Source organism: Hypomesus nipponensis, chromosome 4 (assembly GCF_054491055.1).
Source record: "Hypomesus nipponensis isolate SF chromosome 4, ASM5449105v1, whole genome shotgun sequence".
NCBI lineage: Eukaryota > Metazoa > Chordata > Actinopteri > Osmeriformes > Osmeridae > Hypomesus > Hypomesus nipponensis.
The window spans coordinates 5,956,413-5,982,152 of record NC_140364.1 but is presented as its reverse complement, the minus strand read 5'-3'; the positions used below and the strand labels follow the sequence as shown (position 1 = coordinate 5,982,152).

The window sequence follows — 25,740 nt, the reverse complement described above, 5'->3', positions numbered from 1 at the left end:
TATTTTTTTCTTATCCTTTTTTTTTTTTTTTTTTTAAGACAGTTAAATACCAAGGAACATGTGCAAAAGGTCAGGATTGACAAAATCAAAACAAAAAAGACTTCATTTAATCTCTTATCATATTAATTTTAATATTTTCCACTCCTACCCCATATCTCATTCAATTGATACAGTTTAAAGACTTGAGTATTTTTTTCCACAAACTCAATTTACAATATTGACATTATGCAAATGTTTAATCTGAGGATTTGTAGTTTATTCAATAAAAAACCAACATGTCAATTTTAAATTTAGAAAATGATTGCGATTATATTACCCACCCACCCTTTCAAAAATGTTTCCTGTATTTGCAACAATAGCTAATATGTCATTAGGAAATTATATCACTAATACAACGTAATACATTTGTATAGCAAGGAAATGTGATCAGTCCCCCGGTCAGGTTTGATACCCCATGCAGGTTAACAACTTTGACAGTGTCAGTATTGTCAAATTATTAAAATCTCATTGAAGCAGGCAGCAAGCAATAATTAATTTAGATCCATCTGCTTCAAGATCAAAATATGTATGGTGGCAGAACTTTTCCCATCCATTTTCATGTTGACAACTGGTGCAAGAAAATGTAATACAATGGAACATTCTTGCAGGTAGCACTGCAGCCCAATTTATAGCTGAAAAAGCATCCACCGTTTGTATACAAAAGTGAATTCTCTCACAATGAAATGCGGATAATACTGACAGTAGTTTGATCCATGCCACTTCCATTTTGGAAAGGGGTGGGCTTGTGTAACAAAACAAAAAGAAAAGACAGAAAAATACCTTTGTTCACAAAAAAACACCAAAGTAAACCTGTGGAATAGATCAAACTTTTCACCAGAACAAAGATCACTTTTCCTGCAGACACTAAGCACTAAAAAAAATACAAAAGAAAAAAAAGAAAAGAAAATGGGTAAAAAAATGCATCTTAAAGAAAGTAAAGAACAATAATCCCATACATTTTGCACATTTGTTACACAATAATACACAGTGATCACAAAACGAAATGACAAGCTTCACAATATTCATGGCTTTTTGTTTGCTTTTCTACACAATATACAACCATTTAAATGTCTTTTTTTTTTTCAATCCAAGGGAGGAAAAAAGCTTATGTACAAGTCATTATTACTTTTGACATAGCAAATAGTGTCATTTTTCTTTTAGTCGATACAATTTTGTTTGAATATGTTTGATTTTTTTTACTTCATAACAAACAAAATAACTTTTAAGATTAACTTAATATTGACATCAGAAAAAAATGACATTTGAAAATTCTAAGAGTTGACTTTGAAAAACTAAACAAATTGAAGTTACAAATAAGCATCTCAGTCTGCAAGAGAGAGTAAGAGAGAGAAATGATTTCATTTCATTTACAATTCCAGTTTTGAAGCAAATAATCAAATAATATATGTGGATAAGGTGACATACGTTACATCAATTACACATTTGCACCTGCAAATACAATCCAAGGTAGTATCGTAATTTTTTTTCCTGTATTCTACAGTATTTAACCTGTATTACCTGCAACATTGTCCTATAACATTGCTTTTTAGTTGTTGTTTTTTCTGGTTGCAAAACAATGACAAAACACTATTAGCACACCAGCAGACTAGTTCATTTGACTGGGGGTCTTCAAAAGGTACAGTATGTGAGTGAGTAGACATTAAGTGCCAATATTATTGCAGTTTCCATTAACCTTTCCATAGTCCTTTGGTTTTACATCTGCACAGAAGTTGTGTCCCAGATTCAACAATCGTAAGTACCAAAAACATGTACCTCATGTGCTATAGGAGGCATCAGTCAAGTAACTACATTTTTTAGCCCAAAAAGGTTTCATTGATTCCATAACAAAAAGATGAAGTGGTTAGAGCCAATAAAACTGCTGAAAACAACTGAATGAACAACTAAATCTGCAATGCTAGCCGTCTAGCCTTAAACCATATCCTTCTAACTTCCTCTGGTATGTCTCTCGATGTAATACTGCACATTGACTGAACACTGCTTAAATATAACCTGTAGATTCAAGAGACTCCATAAGAGACTACCAAAAAGATGAAAGAAATGAACATTCATTGCTTTGAAGTAGCAGGGATGTGTTAACATTGACAAGGTTATTAAATCATGCTTTTGTCAAATGTCAAAAAAAGTGAATGCGGGTAAAAAAACAAACAAAATAAATCACATCAAAACAGATACGTCTGAAAGCATGAAACAGTTACTGTAATAGGAAATGTTTTCTTGTACATTTAAAAATCTTACATCGATATCTCTCCCAACTCTCTCTTGAACAACTGTTTTTTAATTGATACTAAAAAGTGCTCCTCGAGAATGAGGCGACTCATTGCCTATACACGGTGATTGATCCATGTCTCTCCCATTATAGATATTATCCATGTCCATCTCATTTCTTCTCAAGCTAGGCATCTATATATTATCCATATAGATATTTGAATAGTCTTCATCTGTTTTTGCAATTTCCATCATTATCGTCTCCAGGGGCAAGTACCTCTCAGATATGCCGCCAATTCAACAAGAGACGCCGCAAAAAAGAAAATGTCATTTAAGAAAGCCCTAAAACAAAGAAATGAAAACTAAATTTTTTATCCAGTCTGTGGTCAGGGGCAGTTTCACATGCCCTCTTAAAACATGGTACCACAAGGAACAGTTGAGTAGAAAGGGTTCAAGTCTCTGCATACTCTGAAAGCGAAGGCATTGAGGGGGCAACGGGGGATATTGGGGACAGCTTTCGTGGCCCCATTATGCAGTCAGTGCTGAGTAGCGAGATGGGACAATAGGGGCAGAAATCTCCTTGCTCCTCTCTGCAAGCCAAGGCCATGGCCCTGTCGGTGTCTCAGCAGGTCCCACTGGGTAGAACAGGGAACTTTCCTGGGCTTAGTTCATAGTTTTTTTTCTTTTCTAACTGCTCCTTAGTGCCCAAGTATCCACTCTAGTGTCAATTCTGTCTTCAAGTTGAAATTCAATTAACACTGTCAAACAAAGTTAGACTATCTAGCTAGGATCCATCCTGGTGGTTGGTCCGCTCAAATGTTTTAGACCAGTTCAATCCGGTTCTTTTGGATGTTTCTGTAATAGAAGTGTGTTTGTCTCTTTCCTGTGTAAAAATGTCATTAGAAACCAGTCCATTACAGGAGTTGATGACTTCAAAAAGCCTGATAATAAAGAACCCTTATGGAGAATATTAAGGGTTGAGACCCTAAAAGAAAATCAAACCAAACCTAAAGCAATCCTGCAATTTTGTAACCCCTCCTTAACAAAAACAAAGAAACACTACTAAGCATAACAATAAGCATAATAGTAAGAGTAACTGAATCAATAATGGTAGTCATAATAATAATAATAATAATGATAATGATGAGCACTAACAACTTCAACAATAGTAGCACTAATCAATACGATTTCTGCGAGAAGAGAATTTTGCTATAGAAAGTTTGCGGTGCACTGACAGCGCGGTGTCGTCTGTCTGGCTGATTGTGTGGTTCTCACGGGTCAATTAGGTAGGCACACGGACAGGCACTGCATGCGATGGGGGAGGGGGTGTCAGGGGGGGGTTTCTTGTGAGGGCAGGTGAGGGGCGTCCTTGTAGGGTGGGGATTTGGGGGAGTAAGGGCATTGTGGTGGGAGGGGGGGGCTCATTTCTGTCCAGAGATGGACTGTGATATGGAGCGTGGAGGGATCATGTCGAGCAGGTACTCCCGCTGCCGGTCCGCTAAACTGGAGCCCTTGTGAGCCCCGACCGCTCCTGGGTTTAGGTAGGCAATATTCAACCCTGAGAGCAAGAGATTAAGAGACCGAGAGAGAGAGACAGAGAGAGAGAGTGGGATTGGCCAAGAGAGAGAGGGGAAAGAGACCGCAACAAGATTCAAACCCACGTATTGAACATACCTCACAAACAAACACCACCGGGTTGACCCTCCACAGTTGATGCTCTAAAACTCACCAGGGATGTTATAGATCTGGCGCCGGCCATCGTGCTGGGCTCTGCTGCTGCTACTGCTGCCCCCGCCTCCTCCGCTGCCACAGCGCTTCCCCGCCATGCCCAGCAGGCCGCTAGCGACCGACAGCTGGGAGGCCTGGGCAAAGTTGGAGAGGACGCCCCGCGCAGAGCTGGAGAGCCCCCGCTGGAGCGAGGCCTGCGGCTGGGGAGCCTGCGTGACGAGACGGACACCGCTGATATTACCACGTATCCATGTGTTGGCAGTATAAATGTAGGCCTATGTATGTTTACAGGATATGTAACTGTTATATAATATATATATATATATATGATATATATATATATATATGATATATATATTTTATGTTTACAGGATATGTAACTGTTATATATATATATATATATATTTTAGATTTATATTTTATATATATATATATATATCTTATACTGTTTATGTACTGTAATAAAAGAAAATATATATATCCCAAGTATGAGATCTTTGAAGTGTGCCATCTCTAGCCCCGCAGCTGCAGCGCGGTACTTGGTACCTGACGCAGGGCATGGTGACGGATCATGGTCTCGGCCTTGCTGACGTTGGGGAGCGTGTGGGCCGTGCTGGGGGACAAGGCAGCCTGCTGCTGCAGCCTCTGCTCAATCTCCTGCCAGGGGAGGAGGGAGAACGGATGGGTTAAGGTACCGACGGGACTGAAAACACATGGGAGAACGTTCCGGTTCAGAATGATTTGCAGACAATTCATGAACAACTCTCAATGTCTACAGTGGAGCTCAATATTGTAACCATCGGTCCAAACGGTTTGCAGACATCTACAACAAGAACCCGTCAAATAATACTTGTCTATGCACATTGTCATAGACCTTGTTATTCCATCCAAGTGCCATGTAAAAGGTGGGTGAACACACAATGGCAAGGACAAGTGGACAGCACTTCCACACTTAATCAACCACAAACAACAAAAAATGCAGAGAAACAAAAGTCTAATAGATGAGCAGCAGTGATGAGGAACTTCTATAGGACAGCTCTGGGAATTAGAGCAAGAATGAGGGCATGGCCTACAACAGCTGTCAAAAGAGGTCACCAGCAAATGCATATACATTAAGCATGTCCATGGTAAGTACCAGATTGAATACTATTATACCTAGGATTTTATTATGTTAAAATAATAAGGTATATTAGTGCCATAATCCTAAATAATGTTAGAAAAAAAGAAATGAATCGAAGATGCGTAGTTCATGTTTAGTATATAAAAAGGGAGATTGCTAACCTGTTCCTGTTGCAGGGCTTTGACAAATGCATTCTTCAGCCTATTGGTGTGTTCGGCCTTCAGAGCCTTTTTCTGATTGGACGTCATGCACTGTTCACACAGGATGCGCCCGCCCTTCTCTTGCTTCCAGTGGGGTGTAAAGTCAGTCCTGCACTGGGCACAGAAGAAGGGTTCCATGCGTGAGAGCGCCCCCCGCAGTTTACCTAAGGCAAGAAAAGAAGGCCAAGTTAATGCTTGAGCTGTATTCACATTGGATACAAGTGTTTTGAGCGTTTTTATTTGTTATAGATGTCCCCCATTCCCCCCCAGGTCACCTCACCTTGGCTGTCAATGACACTCTGGACTACCTCCTCCAGGCCCACCATGTAGATGAACTCGCTGTTGGCGGCAGAGGGCAGGAAGTGAAGCAGCGGCGCCGGAGGCTTGGGAGGCGGGATCTCCAGCAGCGTCTTCTCCAGCTGCTTCCGCAGCGCCAGCTTGGCGGCCGCCTGGCTGCTGGCCTGGTCGGCCATGGAGCTGCCTCCGCCGCTGCCGGACATGGTGGAGGGGCTGACGGCCCCCACGCCCCCGCTGGCCCCCAGGCCCACGCCGCCCGCCACGCCGCCGGCCGCCGCCGCCGCCTGCATGTGGGCGAGGTTCATGTAGATGGCGGAGGAGCCTGACCGCTGGGAGGCTGCCATCTGCTGGCTGGCGGCCTGGGGTGGTTTAGCACAGGGGGTAGAATGAGGACAAGGGAGAGGCGGAGGCCGAGAGTCACCGACATCACGGGCGGGGGATGGGAACCTCGCGAGACAGCTGGATTTGCGAGATCACGACCACTCGGAGCATCCATCACGCTCAAAGTTATTGTTTGGGACAGAACCATGGTGGTTCGTACCAATCAGCATCCTATGAGGTTCAACTGGCAGATTTACTACGGGCATGGTCGGCATCCCATAATAGATAGCGAAAGACAGATGGTTCACCCAATCACCTGCCAACACATTTTTTACGCCTGCCCTTTCCCGAGCAGTTTCCAAAGACGACTTCCCAGATGGTCGTGTGTAACAGACCATCTGGTGAGTCAGGTTACGGGAATGGGACCGGAGCATTGAAAGTGGAAGCAAGAACGCAGGATTGGGGCTCTGTACCTGTTGGTAGCTGACAGTGTTGCCCATGCTGCCAGAGATGCTGCGGCCCATGCCAGGCTTGGAGGGCAGCCTCTGGCCCTGCAGCTGGGACGGGTTGGGGGCGATGACTCTCTGCGACATCATCATCGGAGGCAGGGAGGCGTTTGCCCCTGACCTGATGACTGTGTGACCCTGTGGAGGATGGGTGGGTGGGTGGGACGGCCAGAGAGAGCGAGACGTGGTTAAGATGCACGCCGGGAGTACAACGACATTTGCATAGGAATGTACGAGGCGGTAGAGATGCAGTCACGCAAATCAAGAGAATCAGTCAGCCACATCAGACCGTCTTTATGAATGGGCCAAGCGAGTACCATTTGTGAACGCTAGATGGCAGCATGGACTTATTCGTCTACGGAGAACTGCCAGTTTGAGCCGTATTTGAGACAAAGAATGCATACAGCTCACAAAACGAGAAGATCGGCCCATCTGATGTTGCCGTGTAATGTCAGCCACAGCCACGTCTCATCCAGAGCCATGTGGTTTCCAATAACCAACCCCCCCCCCCCCGCCACACACACACACACACACTGCTGCACACACACACCACACACACACACACACCTGTGCGGTACGCAGGTTCTGGGGCTCGGGGGTGTGTAGGCCAGGGCGTGCAGGGAGCTTGCCCATGCCCTGAGAGCTGTGGATGGGGGAGGGCTGCACGGACGAGGGGGTGTTCTGGACCACCGGCACCTGCACAAGAAGGAACAGCAAGACAGGGCTCGGACACAAGGCATGAACACAAAAGGAAACCTCCCACCAATGACAACACAGCGGTCGCCGCTGATCCGGCCCCCGTGACGTTCCACCGGGGTACGTACGCCGCCGCCGCCGACAGCCGTGCTGACATCGCGTTCTAATTGCTGAGCCAGCAAATGTGTCTTGAAGGTCACACGCGTAACCGTAACTGATACGGTATCTCAGGTCTGCTCTGTGTTTACTCTTGCTCGGCAACATTGAGATGTTTCGTCTGCCTAAATCTCGCCGTTATCACAGGAGCAGACCCCGGAGCTGTGGGTGTGGGGAGCTATGACCCTGATGGTGAGGTGGCTGAAACACATGCGCCGCCTTTCCTTTGTATGAAGTTGAACCTAAAAGGCACAGCTCAATATCCTGATCAATATCGCTGTCATAGTATACTTATGATACGCGTTCCATTACAGCTTCTGTATTGGCACGGCCTTGTTAACTACAGCAATGACCTCAGTGCCTAACCTGTACGGTAGTAACATCCTTCGCGAAGCGTAACAAACAGCCGGCGCTTGGGACCGAGCCGCGGCGGGTTAGAGTCGCGGCGGTTGTTATGGCAGCGACGGTGCAGGGGCGGGGGCGCGGGCGCGGGCGGGCGCCAAGCTCACCTTCTGGACGACGTTCTCCTTCTGGATCTGGCTCTGCCGCAGCTTCTTGAGCAGCACCAGACGGGCCTCCTCCAGACGCAGCTCCTCCCGCAGCGCCTTGATCATCTGCTGACGCTCCTCGCCAGTCTTCCCCTGGAAAAGAACCCCCCCCACACACGCGCACACACACACACACACACACACACACACACACACACACACACACACACACACACACACACCGCACGCATTCGGGCCCACAGAGAAATACAAGGAAAATGCTTAAATGGCACCTGAGGTGAACGAAACTCACGCATTTGACAGAAACTCCTATTCAAGTCCCTTCTAACACGACTCGTCCATAGAAGCCTCGCATCGACCCACACATACTTCCACATTGTTCATGGTCTTATCAGGATTGTGGCTAAGTTAAGACTTTGGTTGCCCCACAGCAGATACTTGTGTAGGCAGGCTGGTGGCAGATGAGAGCGGGTCGCACCTTGAACATCTCCAGGTTGGCTTGATGCAGCCTCTCCTCGGGGCGAGGCGTGCCCCGCGGACTGGAGGCCTCGTTGTCCGATAGGATGATGCAGTCTGGGGACGGCGTGCGTCGCTCGCGGTCCATATCACTGAAATATCGGGTGGAATCAGCGGTTAGTGATGCGGCAAAACAAAAAGGTGGGAAGCTATATTTAGGGAGGGGGAGAGGGGGAGTTTGTCAATGAGGAACTTTCTGTTTTAATGACGGGTCACTAGGAGGTCATCTGTTGACACTCTAGTTCCCTTTCTGTTCGGCTTTATGTTTGGTGTAATTGTGCCAAGCAGGATTGAAGGTTTACACAGCCCCGAAAGCGAACATCAAGCAAACTTAGCAAATCACGGCACACACGCACAGAGACTTCTAAACCTCTGCTCTGCCTTCGAAAGCAGGTTCGTCTCAGTGTCACGGTGAACCGTCCATAACTTCTCACAAAGAGGACCGCTAACGGCGACGGGGACGACGCGCTCTCCCTTCTCACCATCTCCTGGAGGTCATGTCCACAGGCTCATCCAGCATGTTCTCCTTCCCGTTCTTGCTGGGTCCGCCGTGGGCCCCCAGCCTCAGGCTCCCGTTCACCTTCTCCTCGTAGGCCGACGCCGGCCCCATCGCATGGCCCCCGTGGCTCCCCCCGGGGCCCTTCCCCTCCCCCAGGGCCCCGGCCGCCGCCACCGCCGCCGCCGCCCCCTCCAGAGCGGCCAGGTCCTTGCGCTTGAGCAGCGCCAGCATCTTGAGGCGCTCCATGGCCTCGTGGCCCTCCATCTTGAGGCGCTTGGCCAGGGCCTCCTCGCGCTCGTCGGACGCCTCCAGGCCCCGCTTCAGCAGGTTGAGCCTCAGAGCCTCCTCAGACATCCTCTCCATCCTGGAGGAGAGAGGGGGAGGAGGGGAGGAGAGAGGGGGAGGAGGGAGGGAGAGAAGAGAAGGGCATGGTAAGTTTCCATGGCTTAAGGATGATACGCATTACCACGCGTAGACGTTGAATGACTCAAGTCCTGCTGTTTTAGGAGTTCACGTGTACACCTTGTGTTTCTTCTGACGTGCTAAAGTGACTGTGGTAACACGTGTGTGCGCGTGCGTGCGGAGGCGGGAGGAGTGCAATAGTGTCATCGCCACCACATCCTCACCACCTACTGCCTTGGATAAGCAGCCCAGCCTGTCGGACGTCCACCGCATGATTAACTACAGAGCCATTCTGTCATGATAACACTCCCATTCCCCCGCTTGATAGCGGCCCACATTCCCTCCTTGAGCGACACACGGCTTGGGACGCAAAACACAGGAGAGCCCAGGGTCTGCGATAACGGGGTTCTCCTGCCAGACACCCATCCCCCCGTTTGAGTGAAATGGCGCATGCCTATTAGCCGACGTCACTTTGAATCAGATGACTGTCACTGAGCACTGACCCGAGAAACTGTAACAAAGATGACTAAATAGCATCGGTGGCGGGTAAGTAGGCTACATTTGACAGAAAGTGGGTTAAACACTGAGTCAGCGATAGCACATGAAGCAGTAATCCTACTGATACCTAATTGGGGAAAGCATTCCTGCCTGCTTCCACTGTGCGTGCATAGCAACTATTAGTACCAACGAGGAAGACTTGGGTTGGATGGCAACCAGGGAACTCTTAACCCAAACACATCAGCTGCCGTCATGTGACTGGTTGGAGTCGGTAGGACGACCGAGCGACGGACCAATCAGATGCCGTTGGCAGAAATGCCAGCTCAATGGGGAAATGACGAAGCAAAAAAAGGCCCTCATAACAGCACAGTAATAGGTCGTACACTTGAGTACGGCAGGATTATGCATGAGGCTCTCTATTCATGCAAGAGCAGCTTCTCCATCTGCGCAAGGCCGGCCGAGCTAGTGGCTTCTGAAGCAGGTTGCTGTGGACCCTTCAAGTCCTCCGCGACTGGGATTTGGGATCCTACAACCGGATGTATGTTTGGGTTTGTGGGGAACATATGACTGTGAGGTCACATGCCTCCCCAGTTCAATTGTGTGCACACGAGTGTCAGCCTGGGTTTGACCATGTGTCACGTACAGGCCATCTAAACGGTCGTCCGTGTGTGTGTGTGTGTGTTTGTGCTAGTCGCTTTAGGTTAGGTACGCTTGGATGGGTAGTTACACGGCCCGGGGCGAGGTGTGGGGGTATTGGCTACACACACACACACACACACACACACACACACACACACACACACACACACACACACACACACACACACACACACACACACACACACACACACACACACACACACACACACACACACACACACACACACACACACACACACACACACACACATAGCACTGGCTTTTGTCTGCTGTGGCAACTGCTCGTCAACTGGATCCATTTGTATTCCAGTCAGAGCGAATGGCCAGCTTCAGATTAAGTGCATTACTATCAGGTGGGGCTGTGCGCAAATGTCTGCATCGGTTAGCCCACTGGAGATGGTGTCTCACTGCAGACAGAGCCTTTTTCCTCTCAGGTAAAAACAAAAGAGGCGCCATGTATTGTGGTTAACAGAAGAAAGAAAAAAAAGGTCACCACAGACTGCTTGACAAACGTATCACAACATATCACGGTCAAAACAGGACATGACACAGACGTGAACTGAACAACAGCCACGGCATCCCTACTTGACAAGCTAACTCACCAGGGACCCAGATACATAGGAACAGATGAAATGTGTCAAATGTTCATGTAAATACCGGCGCCTACCTTTACAGCGCATACCTTTATAATGTTTTGTATTTAATTTTATCGTAGGACCAGGTCATTGCTGTTAATATGTTGACTGTGTTCTCCCCTTTGGACGTATTGCAGGGACATGAATCTGTAATAAACCTTTGGTTCGAGACCCATTTGACGCATACGTGTTTCCCCTTTGCAATGCATCAGAGCAGATCTAATAGTGTCGATAAGGCAGTGGTCTGAGGAACAGCCTTCCCTCTCTCTCTCCATGCTGAGACAATGTGCACGACCAGCCAAGCTCATTCTCACTTAACAGATGACAGAGGAGCCTCTGGGTGATGCGCTTGCGAGCACACTGCACCAACAGTCGGACGAGGCTGGAGACCAGCAGAGGACGAGGCTGGAGACCAGCAGAGGACGAGGCTGGAGACCAGCAGAGGACGAGGCTGGAGACCAGCAGAGGACGAGGCTGGAGACCAGCAGAGGACGAGGCTGGAGACCAGCAGAGGACGCGGCCTCACTTCAAAACACACCCAAGGCACTTTGCAAGTGAATCTGTCGCTAAATGTTGACGTTCTCTTCAAGTTGGCGGACGCAGACACTTGATCCAGCGTTAGCCAGTCAGTCTTGAGGTAGCAGTCTGTTCGCGAATGTCGTGGAGCGCTTCGCGCCAGGCCACTAAGATAGGGGTTCATATGCCGGTACGGAATAGAACCTTTTTAGGCACCGTTTTCTGACGCTGTTTGTGGTTGAACAATGTTCTGTTTCCCGCCTGATATTCTTGAACCCGGTTCATCTGGAAGTGGAGAAATGGCGAGCAGGTGCTCGACTGTAAACGCTGTCTTCTGTCAGTTTGAGCGATGGAGTCTGTTGTGTACCTGACTGCACAAAGATGCTGTCTATGCTTCTGATGGGATGAAAGGGCCAGGAAGCCCCGCCTCCAGAGGAGGACCTCTGACGGCACGCCACCGCAGAGCCACCCAACAGAACAGGCTGTTTCACAGCGGGGCTCTGGGCCTCGCCACCCGCACATACGTGTCATCTCATTTCCTTGCACCAGAATTCGGTTTCACACTGTTCGAGCACCTTCACAGGTCTATGAAGGCAAGGAACATGTCACCTGGCAATACTGAATTCTACCAATTCAGATCATCAGACGTTCCTTGGTACATTATCTAGTAACATAGCTGGTCATGCCCAGGATATGATTGGGGTGCGAGTGTTGTTTACATTTGCTGGTTTGGTTCAAGTCTGTGGAGTTAGTCTACTTATTGTACAGTGGGATCCTATTCTGTTTCTCCAGTCAACTTGATTGAGCTGGGAATAAGCAACATCCTTTCGACACTTCAAATGTCATGGTTCTAGTTTGACCACACTGTCAAAAAAACTACATTTGATATTTCAGCAATCATTTTACAGTGATGTGGTTCTGTGTCCACTTCCGACACACTTTTGTAAAAGCTGAGCCATCAGAAAACAGCTCACCTGAACCACGTGAGGTGACCGACCGACAATTAATGAAGCCCGTAGGACTTGCGTCTAACTCGGCATAAATGTCATGTAGCAGCATGAGCATGCGCTACTGGAATTCTAAGAGATTTAATTGGCCCCTTTATCGCTTAATCACTTCCCTATTAACGGATTATTCCTAGTGGTGTCGTTCTATCGTTTCCCCTCATCTCTCGTATTATCTAACTCTTGCTGGCACATTTTAATCTATTTCCAGCCCGTCATTTTGCTACATCTCAATATTATCGTCTCAATATCTCGAGCGGTCTCGTTAACATTGAAGAATCTCCATGATAACGTAACACCCCTCAATGAGAACCTTCCACGGCCCTGCAGATAAGCACGCCTCTAAACGCTGCTGCGTCTCGTCGGGATGACTGCAGCGAGCGCATGCTCTCCGTTCCGTGAAAAGAAAGAGACACCCCTGCAACCTTCAAGGCAAGCGTCCCACCTCTAATGAGAGCCAGAGAGAAAAAGGGAGCACGGGCACGCGCACAGCCAACAATGGCCTTGGCCGGCCAATCAGAGCTGGCGCTGTGGTGCGCGTCAGTCACTGTACCCGCCCCCCCCGCCCCTTCTCCTCCTCCCCTCTGACACCCACCCCACCCCCCACTGCTACCCTGTCCGCCTTTACATAATATAAAGACTGTTTCAGTCAGCTGCTACACAAGCCAGACTATTTCTCTTCAAGCCCTCTCCTCCCTACACCCCCCCTCCCTCCTCCCTACACCCCCCCCCCTCCCTCCTCCCCCCCCCTCCCTCCTCCCTACACCCCCCCCCCTCCCTCCTCCCCCCCCTCCCTCCTCCCTACACCCTCCCTCGCTCCCACCCACCCACACCCACAACCCTCCTTTCACAGAAATCTGCACACGCACACTCCATGACAGACTCACGGCTTCGGGCACTGTGCCAGCCACCACAGCAGCAGCTCAGGGACATGGAGACAGAGAGGGATGTTGAGAGTGGGAGAAGACAGAAAAAGCCAGAGAGAGAGAAATAAAGGTGTAGGGAAGGGGGGGGAATACTGCCTTATCCTACTTAAACTTAAATCACTATTTCCCCTCAACCAGACCCCGCCCCCACCCACCCACCCACCCCCCTCCTCACCCACCCTGGGCAGAGTTCCGAACATCATGCCACCGTTGATACTCAGGGATCCCACAGCAATGCTGCCCTACACCCAGACACACTCGGATTGGAAATTGTTACAAGTAGCGTTGGGATCCAAGGGACAGTGAGGGACGAGGGGGCAAGAAAAGGGGGGCCTCTGACCCCCCACCCCACCCCCCCAAAAAACACCACTGAGATTTAAGAGGCCATGCCAGCATAAGACGGTCTTTTGTAAGCCCCCCGTCGCTCCGTCGCTCCCCCACCGCTCCTCCCCTTCTCCGGCATTCTACTACAGCTGTGCCACACCACAAAGAAGTGCATAAACGACCCCTCCCACCTCCTGTACCCCTCCCCCCATTCCCAAAAAAAGTATGCCTCTTTTTTTCCCCTCCCTCGATGTAAAAATAAACACACGCTTTTCTGGGGCCCCTTTAAGGTACTGACAGCTGACGGCTTCATTTTTTATTTTTATTTTTCCATCGAGGCATTTATATGGCTCCGGTTTGGCGTAAAAAGTGAATTTGTGACAGTAACGGTAACGTGTATATGCGTGCATACGACTATGCGCTATCGTGTGTGCGTGTGGCTATGTGTGGCGTGAGGGTTGGGGGTGAGGAAGGAAGGGGGAGGGGTAGAGGGGGGGGGGGGGGAAGAGATCGAGAGAGCAGGAAAAGGACGGCAGCCCTCTCCTGACACGCTACCCTGTCATAATGCCAACCCTTAATTCCCCTTCTGCCCATCCCCCCACCCACACACCATTTTCTTTATGAGCACGCCACGGCTGCCTGTCGATCACATCAGAGCACACGCAAAAATGTCCTCCTCTTCCTTTGCACCCCCTAACCCTCCCCAAAAACAATAACCAGAAAATCGCCTACCACAGATGCCTTCATGTACATGCATACAGACCATCAAAGCCCTCCCTTTGATCCGGACGAAACAGTTTGAGATAGTTTACCACACAGGACAAATGCCAGAAGGTAGGGGTGGAGGGATTGGGGGGGGGGGGAATAGTAATAAGACCATTTGCAACCACACGCTGGAATCTGCAGCTCATTTCACGCATGATCTGCGTCATGACAATTCATTTGGCTGATGCAACCCACCACTCTGCACCACCCGGCCTTACAGTGGAGACACCAACCGCGTGCTTTTACCAGAAGGACTGGAGACCTGGACCTCAACAGCACCACAAGACGTTGACAAAATAAGGGTCTGCTCCTTGACTCGACTTCACATGGAACTAACGTTTCCAGTTTTAAAATGTTTTTCGTTTTTCTTTACGACTCGAGATGTGGTGGTGTCCGGCTTATCGCAGCGGAGCAGGGGGATGCCCCGTGAGCCATGCCCTTCGTCTCCATCCCGCCATCCTGGCCAAACCCCCAAATCTGTGTGTCTACTCACCCAGCTCCTCTTACGAGCCACCAGCTCTATTGGCTCAATTCATCCTTTTCCTCCTCACCGCAGCTGGTGTCAAACCAATGTTGCGGCCACAAAATGGCCGCCTTTTCATAACCTTGGTGAACGCTCACCCTTGTGGGGTGCCTACGCGATCAATTGAATCAATTCCCCTCTTTCACCCCACAAATATCATTGGTCATTATCATTCCCACCATACAGGTCAAGAATGTTCTTTGGGGTTGGCATTATCGAGTCAGGCAGTGACCCAGATTGGACTTCCTACAGCCAAGGCTGGTCAAGGGTTCAGACGGGGTGAGCATTGTCTGGGGATACGAAGCGCCTGCTGGGTTCAGAATAGTTCTGGAACATATCAGATCCCACTCTCCCACTGGCCTTGTCTGTGCTACAAATGTTAGGGCTTCCATTTTACCGTCATCTGTTTGCTCACTAAAGTGATTGATTCAATGTACACAGCCATTTCATCATGTACTATGTCCACAGAAGACAATGCAAGACTTCAAATGTAGGATCAGAGACTTGCTCGAGAACTTGACCCTCTTTATACAGAACACTACACGCAATGTGTGCATTTCTGATCTCTCAGACAAGTGTGAGGGACTTGCAGTGAGTTTGCTTGGCCATAAATGGGCGCCCAATCTCAAGTTTCACAGGAGGATAAGGTGACAGTAGACACTGATACGGTTGTGCCAAATACAAATGTATGAATAGTGTGATGACTTATGCACCTCAGCGAAACGTAAGATGTACATTTTTGTCAAATTATGTTTGGTTTGTGGCAGAATGACGTCCTGGACCTTGGCTATCAGAAACCTCTGACTTCCACAGGTCATTCGTGACCTTGACAATCGCCAAACTTAGTTTCAATTCCAGGGCTTCTGAGTTCTCTCCCATCAGGACCAACTCTCCGCACGAAGGGGACAAAATCCAGATTTCCAAGAGTTTCGTAACCCCGCTGGAAGATCCCACACACAGCATCACCAACCCGATGATATAAGTCGAGTCGTCCTGCGGGGCTGAGGGTGTGAGCGGGCGTTCACAGGCAACGACGCACCAGGAAGACTGTCACATCCCTGAAGGCACATGGACGTTCCTCCAACAGACACTGCTTTCATGATCTCATGCCGGGTGTGTGTTTAGAACGCCGTAAGAGACGTGTAGCAGGTGACCAAACTAAAGAGGATGCACAGCCAATGGGGACGCAAGGATCCCACTTCTGTTGTCTGGGTTTGTGCACGATAAAATCTCTTTATTTTAATCGAATTTGCAGATGATGCATCCATCATACGAGAAAGTACCGTATATAGCTTATGGCTAGAGGAGGCCATTATTTGTCAGTGATAATATCAAAAGGGTTGAGCCGGACCAATTTGATTTAAAACACCAAACATGTGTTCCTTTCTTTGCCAACATCAACTGTTATCATGAAGAATACGTTTCGAGCGAGAAGTCTAAAACACCACACCACTACTTTTACAGCCAACATGAAATGGCATGGGGCTAAATTCCGTAACCATATTTCGAATGCTTTGACTGCAGAGGTAGTCTTTATATCTGAGATAAGAAAATCACTGTCATACTCCTTAGCAGCGAAGGAAGCATCATTTAAAATTAGGTATCTATTCCTAATAAATACAGATTGACGTTACACAACAGCCTTTCTACTTTTTCAGTTGATAGAAAGGTAATGTGAGGTCATTCCCATTACTGTGGTTTAAATACAGCTGAAGATGTCTGGGAACACAAAAAACATTGCACAGCAATTTGAGAATGCAAATGGGAGGTCTGGGCACAAGGGCAACAGCTAAGCTCATTGGTTAATTTACTAATTGGACCTACATCCTGATCAACCCACACACTGGCAGACCTGCTGTATATTACTCAGATGGAGGAGCTGCTGGGAATATGACCAGAATTTGCATACGGCTAGTTTCTGACACTAATGAGGCCAATTAGGCGGATGGCGCCCATGGCAACAGAGTTGTAATTGGTTGGCTTGAACTGCTCAGGAGTTATGGGTAACAGGATGGTAAGTTCTGAGCCAATAGTGAGTCTTGCTGCTGCGATATGGGGATGGACGCGTAGCATCATCCCACTTCAGATTTTTGTTTTCAGTTTGTGTCGACCCTAGGGTTGGGTAAGCCTATCAAGAGCTGGACTGCAACACAGCAAGTCAGTCTCCAAAGCATCAACAAGCAAGCATCTCAATACACAACCACACACACACACACACACACTTACTTGAAGCGAACACACCCACACATCCGTAAGACACCTTAACACGAGCACTGTATCCTACTGCATAGCCACAACACGTTCAAACCCCTGGTCTTCATTAAACAAGACAACAGCTCATTGTGGTCGTTGCCATGACAACCGACCCGTCTATTTTTAAGCCGTGCCACTAATCAATTCCTGTTCTGCTGTCGCCCGAGGGAGGGGTGGTTGGGGCGGAGGCAGGGGAGATAGGGGGAGGGAGGTGGGCATTGGTAGGGGGGCAAAGGGGAGGAAAGTGTGTGTGTGTGTGTGTGTGTCGAGGGGGTGGGAGCGTGTGAAGTTGAAGACAAAGAGTGGAGCGAAAAATGCAAACCCCGAGGAGCTGACTGACATGGTAGACTTGGACAGCGGCCTTGAGGGACCGGGGCGGAGCGAGCGGAGGGGGAGGACGAGGCTTCACCAGGGTTTCAGATCAACGCCTCTTACGCTGTCTGCACTCGCCACCGCTGCCATTGGGCGCCAAAGCCGTATCGTAGCCCAAGACACATACACATTTCTCACTTACTACTCATGTCAATGTGTGTGGTATAGGAGATGATTGAAGTTCGACTGAGGTTCAGAGCTGAGAGACAGTGAGTCAAATCCACACCAAAATACAGCTTCATGGGGACGGTCAGCAGAGATGCTATCCAGTGCTTTTCTCTTTCTTAAAAAGCATTGATGCATGCTGGTTCCTTTCAAGCCGTGTTCCTGCAATCAAGCTTTGAAAGACACCACATCACTGATACCTTTGGACAGGGTAAAGAGTAAAGTCGACCAAATGTCCTGTCAACTACAGGTGTGAACTACGAATGTTTCTCTGCAAGCATATGCATGAAATGGGAAGTTACTAATTAATTACCCCCCCCCCCCCCACACACACACACACACACACCATGTGACCTTTCCTTAATGAATCATTGTGAACGATTAATTCAGATGAATCCATTTACGATTACACTCTGAATTGACATTTGTCGGTATGCATGTTCACTTATCAGACGAGGACAGACAGTACCATGACTTCACGTCAGTCGGAAGTAAATGAATCTCCTAGCCCTTTAAAAAAGCAGTCACAATTGTGTTCTCTCTCTGTCTTTCTCTTTTTTTAACAAGGGTACCCGGCTCAGTCAAAATGCAAGAAAGCCAGTCTAAGCCGGTTTGTAACCTCAGGGTATGGAATTATCTCTTAATATGTAGCCGTTAGTGGTCAGGACGTCACACGAACACTGGGAGGGAGGGAGCAAGAGGAGAGAGGGCGAGAAAGGGAGAGGGAGGGGGTGGGGGAGGGGCAAGAAGCCCCTGTGCTTTCGGGGCAGAAAAGAGGAAAATCTACTTCTTGTGAGACGCTGATTCTAAAACCTGGCACCTTGACAAAAAGGCTCATTGCAGAATTTCAGACCACAGGGTGGGGCATACGTTGTTTAAACAAAAAAAAAAAAAAAAAGGAAAAGAAAACTCTGGAACTTGAGCCATCTGGAGAGACTGAGGTAGCAGGGAGATTTTAAAATGGGGTGGAATAGGGCAGCGAGGGTATCAATGTCCTGCACAAAATGAAAGAACAGAAAACAGGGGAATGGAGTAATGACGTCGAACACAGCTACTGCAAACACACACAACAAGGGACACACACACACACATGCATTTTGGGACAAACACAATATGACAGATGTTACCCATACTAATCCCCATGGGTACTAACCCTTGAATTGCACGACTAGTCCTGTTAAGAGAGAGGATGCTTTATCAAGTGTAGATAACATCAGTAAAGACACCCATCTCCACCTTAGAGTAATGACCATGTAGCCTGCACACATACACACACACACACACACACACAAATTAAGACATTTAAAAAATAATAATGCAGGTGAAGTCACATCAGAAGAAGGGCAAAGACCAAAAAAAAAAGAAAAGGGAAAAACATAAAAGAACCTGAATCCATCTAGCTCATCATAGGGCTGTGGCCCTCTGGGCTGACAACGCTACTGCACCAACGAACACAGAGACCTGCGGACACAAAGGCTTCCTTTTGGAGCAGGCAGCCGTGGTTTCTTTCATGACGGACGGGAGACTCTTGCCTTTAAGGACTTGGATGAGGAACGATCTCAAGGGACCAAACAGCAATCTGTTCCAGTGCATACACATGCTCACATGCTGGAGCGTGGGGAGGGGGGGGGTGAGGGGGGGGAACCACCGGAGCAGGAGCCCAGGTGAAGGGAGCAGATCTCCTGCAAAACTACAAAAGAACCGTTTTTACCCCACTGTTCTTAGATGGCGTTCTGCTTACGCAGAGGGTGTGCGAGTCCCAATTAAAAAATTATAAATCTGATGACTCATGCGACAGTTGATTAACCATCCAAATGGGATCTTCGCGTTTTCGAATAACACAAACCTTACACCTCGTAAACCCAACCCCGAATAAGACCGGTTCACAGCGCAATGTACGTTTCGATTGCTTTGCTTCTTTTGTTGTTCTAGGTTTTCTATGTGACCATGCTGGGAGTTCAGTCTCTATGGTTTCCAACAGCAGCAGGCTCAAACGCTGTGTGGTCTGCAGGGACACCGTTTGGGTGACACACATCCCCAGATGACAGGACATTCTCCCTTGGGAACACAAAACCCAGGTGGTTTGAAACGGATCGGAGGATACACTGAAGCTGGGTTCAAGATAGGACAAAAGAGGTCATAAGAGGTGAGCAGACCAAAGCCCTGCCAGGATGCACTCTCTATTAAAAGGTTTAAGGTGATCCGGGGGGGGGGTCCAATGATAGATGGCGGATTGTGGCTGAACATGAGTCACGACTCGTTAAGAAATATACTTTTTGTAGGGCATCTCTATGACAACCTGTGGACCTAGTCCATAGAGGATTGACCAATGCAGAGGTCCATTTGGATTATCTACCTTCCGGTTAAGCCTCAATGTATACAAGATGAAGAAGGGGAAGAAAAAAAAAAAGGAAAAAAAAAAACTTTTCTTTTCTATTTTACTTCCTCAACAATCCCTTTTCATTCCTTTTAATCAAAAGTCTTGTCCGGATTCTTGCAGGACATTCTTTCCTTTCTTTGTCAGTTCAAATAGAACTGACAGGATGTTGAGAAAGCAACAGAGGAAGACAAAGACATGGGCACCTGGGGGCTGCTGACTGGGATGCAAAGTTACTCTTCCAAATCAAAAAGTGCCAATTAAGCAACCAAGGTGCTCGATGCCTTTAACCTTCACGGTCCCTCACACAACAACGTGAGGTTCACCTCAGGAGAATGTGGTGGCATTCAGACCCAGGGGGTTGTACACAAGGCGACGAGAAGAAACGCCACATTTAATAGGGCCTCTCTTTGTGTGACGGGAGCAATATGTCAGCCAGGAAACTGTCGATGCTCGGCGGCTATGTGCTGTGTCTATCCAATCCTACAGCTCCGCAAGCGTGCGTCGTCCTCAGACGCTGCTGTTGTCGTCTTGGGCTGTGCTCTGTGGCGTTTCCCGCTGTGGCTTATCGAGCTGAAACATTGGGGAGGCCCTCTAATTAAACTTCACAGGGAGCCATTCATCTGGGCTGATTGTTTCTGCGTGGGGTTTAATCAGCCTTGCGTGAAGCCCACAGAACACAGCCTCCCCATTCAGGTGTTAACAAGGCCGCAACACCAAATACACACCAGCCAGGTTCACTTTATCCATTTATGAACCAATTAAGTCTTCGGCTGCTAATGAATTCAATTAATACTCTCCATGTCTGTAGGCAGTGAAAAGAAGAAAAAAAAGATTCCAGGGGCAATCAGGTGATCTGTAAACATTCTGTCCTCAATAAATTTAAACCATTAGGATAATTGTGATACCTGAGTAACGTGCCTAGTAACATGAGGGAATGTTAGAGTTTCCTTCTTATATCAAATACAGGCTGAAATTGTGTGTGTATATATATATACATACACACACACACACACACACACACACACACACACACACACACACACACACACACACACACACACACACACGGCAGTGCTATATGAAATATCCCAAGGATGGCAAAACATGGCAGTGCTATATTTCATTGGATCAGTGGGTGAAGTTCAATGTAACATTTTTTTATCTATCTATATCGATATAGTTATATATTTTGCCATCCTTGGGACTCTCCTTTTGAGCCAAGATTTGCTTCTGACGACACATCTGACGGCCCCGTTTAAGATAAAGGGTTAATCCATGACACAAGCTTTTGTGCAAATAGGTTAACATCAGTGAGGCAAGTTACCTTCAGGTTAGTTGTGTTCCTGATGCGGACAGTGAAAGCATTCATTGTCCCAGGCTGCGCTGACCTTTCATATGCTGTACTTTAGTGGGAACGTAAACCTAAAACCTTACATTCTGCAATTATCTCCGGTCTAGTTGGCCGTAATGCGCACAACCGGAGTATGGGTCTACAGAGGTACTGCTGGTAACATATTCTAGAACAGATATGTCTGAGAATAATTGGAGATGCGGGGATGCATTTTACTCACTCATGTTTCCTCTTAGACACATTACTATTCGAGATGAATCCCTTGTTTATCGCTACACTTCACACGCATTCATTAACATCACACATATCAATTAGCACCACGTGAGTTGCAGACAAGACTCCCACTCATAGGGTATTCACTTGGGCGGATTCTTAAACAAACTTCATTTTCCCGATTAAGAGCTAATTATACTGATTTATCTGTCCTCATACAGAATGCGTTTATGTCTTAATTTCAAGTAGGTATAGACCAGTAAGTGAAAGTACATTTTTATAGGATACTGATGATGGGAAGAAATGGGGAATACATGTGGTTGCACTCAGCAGAGAACTCTGCAAACAGCATCCTACACATGTTTTGACATCAATATAACAAAATGATCATGAATAATGGCTCAGGTCTGGCTCCCTGACCAGTTAGTGTGTTGGGAGTAAAATGCTGGGTGCACTACATAGCCTTTGTATAGAACCAATTTGGAAATGTGGTTACAGTACTACAAGGCAAGGAGGCCTTGTAAGATCAGTACACTAACCCTAACGGGTCCTTCTAGATGCATCTACATAAGTGCCCCATAACCCAGGACCACAACTGACAAAACCTGCACCAGATGCTGCACCTACAGCGCAGAAACCAAACCCATCCACACAAGAGGATCATGACGATAGTGGGACCTGCCTTTGTGGAACAAATCTCATACATAATGGAAATGGATTGGGAGGTTTATTGAGGTTGCATCCTGGCACAGGGTTTTTTCAGACACGCAGGATGATGAGTGACAGGGGTCTTGTGGGGTTTGCCACTCCAGGCAGCTACAAGTGATAAGGTGGCACCGCACCATGGAAATTAAAGTGTGCGTCCGCTGTGAAATCCCTTCCCAGGCAATGCCTGTGTGCTGAAGCTCATCGATTGTGTTTAAGAGGGGGAAAGGATCAATTAATGACAAATATGGAGCCCTGAAAAACTTTGAAAGGTATTGGATTGATCCCCAAGATTGACTTAATATGAATAATATGAATCCATGCTGTCAATCATATTGTTATGTAGACCACATTATCACAAGGTCTTTTGAGGAATTGGGGGGGAGTTATTTGCTTGGAAGCCACCAGAGTGGTTTGGCCATAAAGTCGTGTACTTGGAGGGGAAGCTTGCTGAAAGTGGGAGATATGACCAAGGCTTTCCTTCTATCCAGCACTGAAAGGGCAATGCAGTTCATTCACACAGTTCCAACACCAGGGACCCCCATTCATAGTCACTGCAGACAGTCATTCATAGAGTTAGACATATTTTTACAGTGTTATAGCGGGGGGTGGGGTTGGTCTTGTACTGTCTGAATCTGTGAGGTTTGGAGGAGAAAGTTGTTTAATCTAGGCAGATATTGCCTTTTTTAAGCTCATGTTCCAACACCATGAGTGTTTTTTGGCAATGAAACCTTAAAATAGAAGCGCTGGACCAACAGTTGGAACTTTTAGAGAACTGTAACTATAGCCTCTACTTTGAACCTGAAACTGTACCTCCTGCTGATAGTGTAAACTGTGTAGAACTACTTCACACCAGATACTTTGTAGGTGGGTTGTTTATTTTAGGAGAGATTGATTAACAGATAAGATCGCTATCAAATATCTTACAATGACAATATATCAGCAAGTCAGGTATTTTTGACAAGCATGGAACCCAATCCCAACATTTATTGAAAAAATGCTAATTCAAGATACAGATAGAATCACCAACTAAGGGGTGATCAAACAAGTATGAAAGAATCAAAAACTTCCAATCTCATTAAGGCTATCAGGCACTGTCTACTGAGGTGTCTGCCATACCGAGAATAACAGTCGGCCCATATTAACTATTGATCCGTCTCTGCAAATCTACTATCACTAGAACCACCATGGAGGCTTACAATCAATGCAGGCTACCCACATTAGAATTAATTATGGTCCTCGAATGTCAGGCGTCAGGCAGCCATTTGCGTGCATATGGAACTAGTTGAGAGAACGTCCTCTCTTACGTAAATGGCTGATGCATTTTCGGATTTTTTTTATTTTTTTCTAATTGTACAGCCATCAGCTACAGTGCACACTAGCCGACTCTCCGTGTCCTCCAAATGGTTCAAGAGAAGCCACGACTTTCACTCGTACAGCCACAATTACTACAACCTTTTTGTCATAAACATGCTTGTACTTTTTACAAAGGGTCTTTAAAAGGGTGGACGATTGGACACATTTGAGCGGATTCGCCCGTGTGCCCAAGCACCGTTACTGTAGCCAGCTCGCACATATACAAGCTCACGCAGGGCTTTCTCCGCCAATCTGAGTTAACCCCTAGAGACTCGAGATGAAACAATGAACCGGATTTCAGATATTAGCTACAACCTTAACACTACAGCGCGTTATTCATATTTCCTTAACTTTCATGTTAACAAAATGTTATCAGTAACACACAGCAGGATATTCTATATTGTATCCACAAGTGATCCACAAGGATTCCAGACCTTTCAAATTTGATTAACCACTTTGAACCCATAGCTCTTGATCGCTAGCAAATCAGCTTGCATCAATATATAAATCATAGCTTTGTCATTGTCTTACTTTAAACTATTTATCCTGCCACCCTGATAACCTTGGACGGATTTAACTTAACAACTCTGAGGGTTCGGTCCGCCATCCCATTGAATCTAAATCCCGCCGCTGTAATTTCAAAATTACTACCGATTTTTTAATAGGCCTCATCCATATCCTCGGACTCACCTGACTCGCCTCTACCCCTTCAGGTTCCTCGAGCTCCCGGGTTCACTTTACGATCCTAAAGCGCTGCAGTAGCTCCTCACGACCAGTCCCGGCACCGGCAGGCAACACAAAAGCGCTGATTGGGCCTCGACAAGCGCTCATCCCCTTGGTCTCAGCCCAGACAGGCGGGTTATTGGTCGGCGGCTGAGTCGGAGACGCGCCCCTATTAAGGTGTGTGTTGTTGTCTGTGTCTGGAGGGGAGGGGACAAGAAGCTCTAAAATGATGGGAACTAAATGGGTTGTTATGCGCGCCGTGTCGACAGCACAAGGCAAGTAAGCTACATTGACAGATAAATAGTGGACAGCCATATTAACTCCTTTTGGCGATGGTCATCCACAGCAGAGGAACAATGCCTTTCCCACGGCTGATTTCGAAATTAATATGATCTTACATTCTCACATATTTCGATTTTGATCACCTTTAGTAGTTTATTCTGGTTTGGGTTCGGCTATAGCCTAGATTTTTTTTTTTTGGCTATTCAACCGTTTGATACGAGCCTATAAATCTTATGCGTAAAAGCCATGCGTAAAGAATTGTGTTAGAAAGACGTAAATAATGCAATAATTAAATAGCAGCACTTTTCCGATTGTCATGTTTTGACTTAAGCTATATATTTTTTACGGTAGCCTTTATACCAAGGAGCAATTTTGCTTAACAGTCTTAGGCATTTGATTATACATCATATTAGCATAGGATAAAATTCTTAAGACAGCAATTTAGGTCAAGTATGGTCATGAATGATTGAACGATACGTGATCAATAATGTCTGCATTCTCCAACAATAAGATTGTCTTTTGTCTCGATGACCCACTTAGACCATTGTTTGTTTTTGCATCTCAATTCTAACACTAAATTGAGTAAATATCAGGATTTTAGAACTCATGACACGAATTATCCCAATTATTTTACAAGCCTGGCTAAATGCTATGAATAATGAACATGATAGTAGCTTACATTATTGTATTAAACTTCTTGTGGCCAGAGAGAATGTGTGTGACCAGGCTGCATTCTCACACAAGTAGCCTGATGCTCCAATAACTCATTCCACGTCCTCGTGATTGCACGTGAAGTGCATCAAGTTTATTCAAGTGTGCTATTGTGTTGTCTGTAGGATAATCTGCCGTCAAATACCGTTCTTGGTAATGAACT

General features: G+C 47.0%; 1 protein-coding gene across 1 annotated transcript; it reads right to left on the bottom strand.

The window, feature by feature from the left end:
• Positions 1-234: 234 nt before the first annotated feature.
• Positions 235-24,702, bottom strand: gatad2b (GATA zinc finger domain containing 2B). The gene is made up of 11 exons (XM_084696580.1): positions 24,552-24,702; positions 8,797-9,177; positions 8,277-8,406; positions 7,799-7,930; positions 7,005-7,133; positions 6,405-6,575; positions 5,594-5,969; positions 5,275-5,477; positions 4,540-4,650; positions 3,995-4,202; positions 235-3,823 (listed from the first exon to the last, which is right to left on the bottom strand). Exons 2-11 carry the CDS (start codon positions 9,174-9,176, stop codon positions 3,687-3,689), a joined length of 1,977 nt encoding a protein of 658 aa, XP_084552706.1. The 5' UTR covers position 9,177; positions 24,552-24,702; the 3' UTR covers positions 235-3,686.
• Positions 24,703-25,740: the final 1,038 nt, after the last annotated feature.

Coding starts and splice junctions, on each gene's coding strand:
- gatad2b (XM_084696580.1), bottom strand. CDS start 9,176: ATGGAGAGGATGTCTGAGGAGGCTCTGAGGCTCAACCTGCTGAAGCGG. Junction 8,407..8,796: donor GACATGACCTCCAGGAGATG/GTGAGAAGGGAG, acceptor CCGATATTTCAG/TGATATGGACCGCGAGCGAC. Junction 6,576..7,004: donor AGAACCTGCGTACCGCACAG/GTGTGTGTGTGT, acceptor CATCCTCCACAG/GGTCACACAGTCATCAGGTC.